At 50.2% G+C, this 3,902-nt stretch overlaps 1 protein-coding gene across 1 annotated transcript in view; it reads right to left on the bottom strand.

Moving 5' to 3' along the window:
- The window catches only part of SYN2 (synapsin II), a 148,788-nt gene extending 148,197 nt beyond the window's left edge, over positions 1–591 (bottom strand). Inside the window, exon 1 of the mRNA XM_081822405.1 lies at positions 74–591. Coding sequence (XP_081678531.1) covers positions 74–459 — 386 coding nt within the window. The 5' untranslated portion in view covers positions 460–591. The remainder of the gene's footprint in view (positions 1–73) is intronic.
- Positions 592–3,902: the final 3,311 nt, after the last annotated feature.

Raw genomic sequence — 3,902 nt, 5'->3', positions numbered from 1 at the left:
CACCTTCCCCGCGGCCTCCAGCTGCCCGGCAGGCCCCGGGAACCCCCAGCGGCGGCGGCGGCTGGGCACCTACCAGTCGGTGTGCGGCTCGTCGACGACCAGCAGCACCTTGGCCTTCCTGGCGGCGGCGGGCGCGGGCGCGTCCACCAGGCCGGCCGAGGCGGCAGTCTGCTTCACGGCTTGGGACAGCGAGCTGAAGAAGCTGCTGCCCACCGACGGCGCCGCGGCAGCCTGCGGCGCGGGTTGCGGCGCGGGCGCCGGGGCCGGGGCCGGCGGCGGCCTCCGCTCGGGGCCCGGCGAGGCGGCCGGGGGCGCCGAGGAGGCCGAGGCCGCGCCGGGACCGGGGGGCGGCGGCGGCGGCTGCTGGGGCTCGGGCCGCTGCAGGTCGGTCATGTAGCCATTGGGCAGGTTGGCGATGAAGCTGCTGTCCGACAGTCGGCGCCTCAGGAAGTTCATCATCTGGCTTGAGGGGCTGGGGGCACGCGGGGCGGCGGGGCCGGGTGGCGCGGAGGGCGAGACTGAGGCGGCGGTGGCTGGGGCACTGAGGCGGCTGAGGCGGCTGCGGCCCGGTCCGCGGCGAGCGAGCCCAGCAGACACCCGCGGTGCACTGGGCCGGGCGGGCCGGGCGGCGCGAGGCTCCGCGCCAGGGAGCGGGCGGGGCCGGGGGCGGGGCCACCGCTCGCCCCGCCCCGCTCCGCAGAGCGGGCACCGCCCCCGACTCGCAGCCTGCGCGCCCGCACCTAGCCGTGGGGCCCCTAGTCTGGGGATTTGGGTCGGGGGATTGCCAGGCCTCCCGCAACCTGAGCGGAGCTCTGTGGAGAGAGCGTGGGAGCCAGTCTTGCTCCCCGAGAATAGGGAAAAGGGAGCCGAGACCCCTACCCCTTTTTGGTTGGGGATAAAAGAGCCATGTCCCTCCCGAGATGGAGGCGAAGGAAACTGTCCCCACTCCCTTTGGAAGAAAGAGAAGTGTCAGCATCCCCACCCTGAGGTGAGAAAGGACCCATTCCCCCTGGCGCGCGCGCACGTAAACACACGCACACACTCCCTGTAGTGGGAAAGAATAGAACCACCTCCTTTCCCAAAGCTGGGAGAAAGGTGCCATCTCCTCAACCTCCAGGTGATGGAGGAAGGAATAATCTGCGCCCCACCGCCCCGCTCCCAACACACACACACTCCTATGATGAGACAAAAAAGAACTACTCCCTCCTCAATATTAGGTGAGAAAGACATCCTCTCTCCCCACACTCCCACCCATTCATCCATTCTGTGACAGAGACTTGACAGATCCCTCCAACGGGTCTGCGGGCGCATTTTTGGTGCCTGCACTTTAGGGATGGCTCACTTAAGAGCACCTTCTTCTCTTCCCCTCCTCATGGATCAGAGAGAAGAAACCGTGTGTAAGGCTGGAGACCCCCTCTCCCCAAGTGGGATATCTAAGAGTCCCCCACCCCTTCTGTGTTTGCCTCCCTGATAGGCAGTGGTGCGTCCTATGTTGTACCAAGAAGTTCATCTCTTCAAAATCCATTTGTTTTTCCAGTTCATTAATTGGCTAGATCTGCTTCCACCTCCATGAAGACCTCAGATTATCACCTTTCCGTGTGCACTCCCTAAATCTGGTATGACCTCTGGACCTTTGTTTTCACCTCTCATGAGCTATACTTAATCCATGTGTTGTATGGGAACAGGACACAGCAGATATAGTACTTTACATTCAGACCTCTCTGGGTGATGTGTGACCTCAGGCAAATTAGCTTCTGAGCCTCTTTTCCTTATCTGATAAAAGGAAATAATGCTTTAAAATTTTTTTTTATTTTAGTATAATTGACACAATGTTACATTAGTTTCAGGTGTACAACACAGTGATTCAATGAGTTTATACATTATGCCATGGGGAGATAACACTTTTCAAAGTTGTTACGCAGAATAAATGAGATTGTGTATATAAAGCACCTGGCACACAGTAGGTATTCTAGTAGTAGTGGCTGGATTCTTATTCTTATGTGAGCTAGTTCTCAGTAAGTATCCATTGGACTGAATAGAATCAATGAGCAGCTTGACACTAATATTGGTAGGCAGTTCTTGCTTCCTGCATCCCAGCTGGCTCTCGACTTGGGACCTATTAGATACACAATCCGGCTCTGAGCCAGAGACCCAGTGATGTTCAAGAGGTCTCCAGCCAACTATGATAATACAGTGGTCTTCCCATCCACCATGTGCCAGGCAGTGGTAAGTGCTGGACAGACCGATATGAATGGGAAGTAGCCCCTGTCTGTGGGAAGTTCACAATTTATGAGGGCTAGAGGAGAGAATGGGGAAGATAGACACAGGAACAATTAACCACAATGAGATGTGAGAAATGCTATAATACCATTGCGCAAAGTGGTTTAGGGGCACCAAGGAGTTAGGGAATCATTCTGCCTGTGAGGTTTAGGAATGGCTTCTCAGAGGAGGTGACATTTGAAGTGGGTCTTGAAGTAGCTGTAAGACTACCAGCAGTGAAGTGGGGAAAGCACTCAGGCAGAGAAGGCCTGGAGGAATGCTAGTTGATGACTCCTCTAGGAAGCTTTCCCTCAATCCTCCAAGGTAGACTGTTTCATTACCTGTGTCTGGTTTTGTCATAGCCCCTTAAAAAATTATAATAAAATATTCTGGTGACTTGAATGTATGCTTTTCAAGGAGAGGATTATGTTTGAGCCATCTTGGACCCTAACATGAAGCACAGTCCTTGGCTTGCAGTAAGGACTCAGCTGTTTGAGAGTTGAACTGTACTCTTACCCAACTCATTTCTTGTGTCTATTAGAGAATAAAACATATATCACTAATAACTAAATAAACTTAATTTAATGTACTGCCCTTCCTGTATTTTTTAGAGTATCAGATGACTCTTTTCCAAAGGCATGAATCTCTAATGATGGGATTTCATATACTGTTATCAGTTCAATTTTTCAGATGTTTGGGTTATCTTTTTTTTTATATTTCACTAAGTAACACCCCTTAACCATTAAGCTTGTAGTGTATGTATAATTTTAAAAACCAACCACTTAAAAAACATGTTGTGAGTACCTAATACATGCAGGGTATTATGCTAAGCACTCATGGATAAAGAAGATTCGAGAATAAATAAAACCCAAGTTATGCCCTTAAGAAGACAGCTCATAAACATGTGAACACATAACCAGCAATAGCACAGCAGTCTGTGAATGACCAGAAAGTGGAGCAGGCAGTGAGTGTTAAAAGAGCCAGACGAAGAAAGAATCTCTGAGGTATGAGAGAATTTCACAGGGGAGGTAGGGCTCAGTCCGTATGAAATGGGTGGAATTCAGATACCCAGGACGTGGTGGAGAAAGCAATCAAGACAGAGAGGATAGGAAAAGCAAAGACAGGGAAGCTGAAGGATAAGTGATGAGAATGTATTGCTCTATTCCTTGAAGGCAAAGACCTCACCTGTGTTATCACTATATTTTTTGAACTTCAGAATACTCCTGGCCTCAAGTATGCCCTTAAATATTTGTAAGGAGGCTCTGCAGGCTGGACTTGTGTACATGTTTATGTTGTTAGTGTCTACCCAGGTTTCTTTTTAGATGGCAAGCACCTCAAGGTGAGGGATTCTTCTTCTGCTTCTCTCAAAATGTTCTACAAAGCCTGATATAATATCTAACACACAATTAGTGTCCCAGTCTTGGGTGCTAGACTAGAATATTCCCAAAGAACTCCTTAGGTTTAGATTCCTTCATTGATACAATGGAAGCCTACAAGACCATTGAAAAATATTTATCAAATAGTCCATGAATTTATTGTTATTTTCTGGTAGGTTTTAATAAGAATATTATTCTTATGGAAAAACAGACTATTTTCTTATAATTGGGAATGTGTCATCATTAATCAGTTGTATATGAGCAGAA

The sequence above is a fragment of the Leptonychotes weddellii genome, chromosome 1, assembly GCF_054177405.1.
Source record: "Leptonychotes weddellii isolate Sample4059 chromosome 1, ASM5417740v2, whole genome shotgun sequence".
Taxonomy (NCBI): domain Eukaryota; kingdom Metazoa; phylum Chordata; class Mammalia; order Carnivora; family Phocidae; genus Leptonychotes; species Leptonychotes weddellii.
The sequence above is the reverse complement of the archived record's forward strand: the minus strand, read 5'-3'. Positions and strand labels throughout refer to the sequence as shown.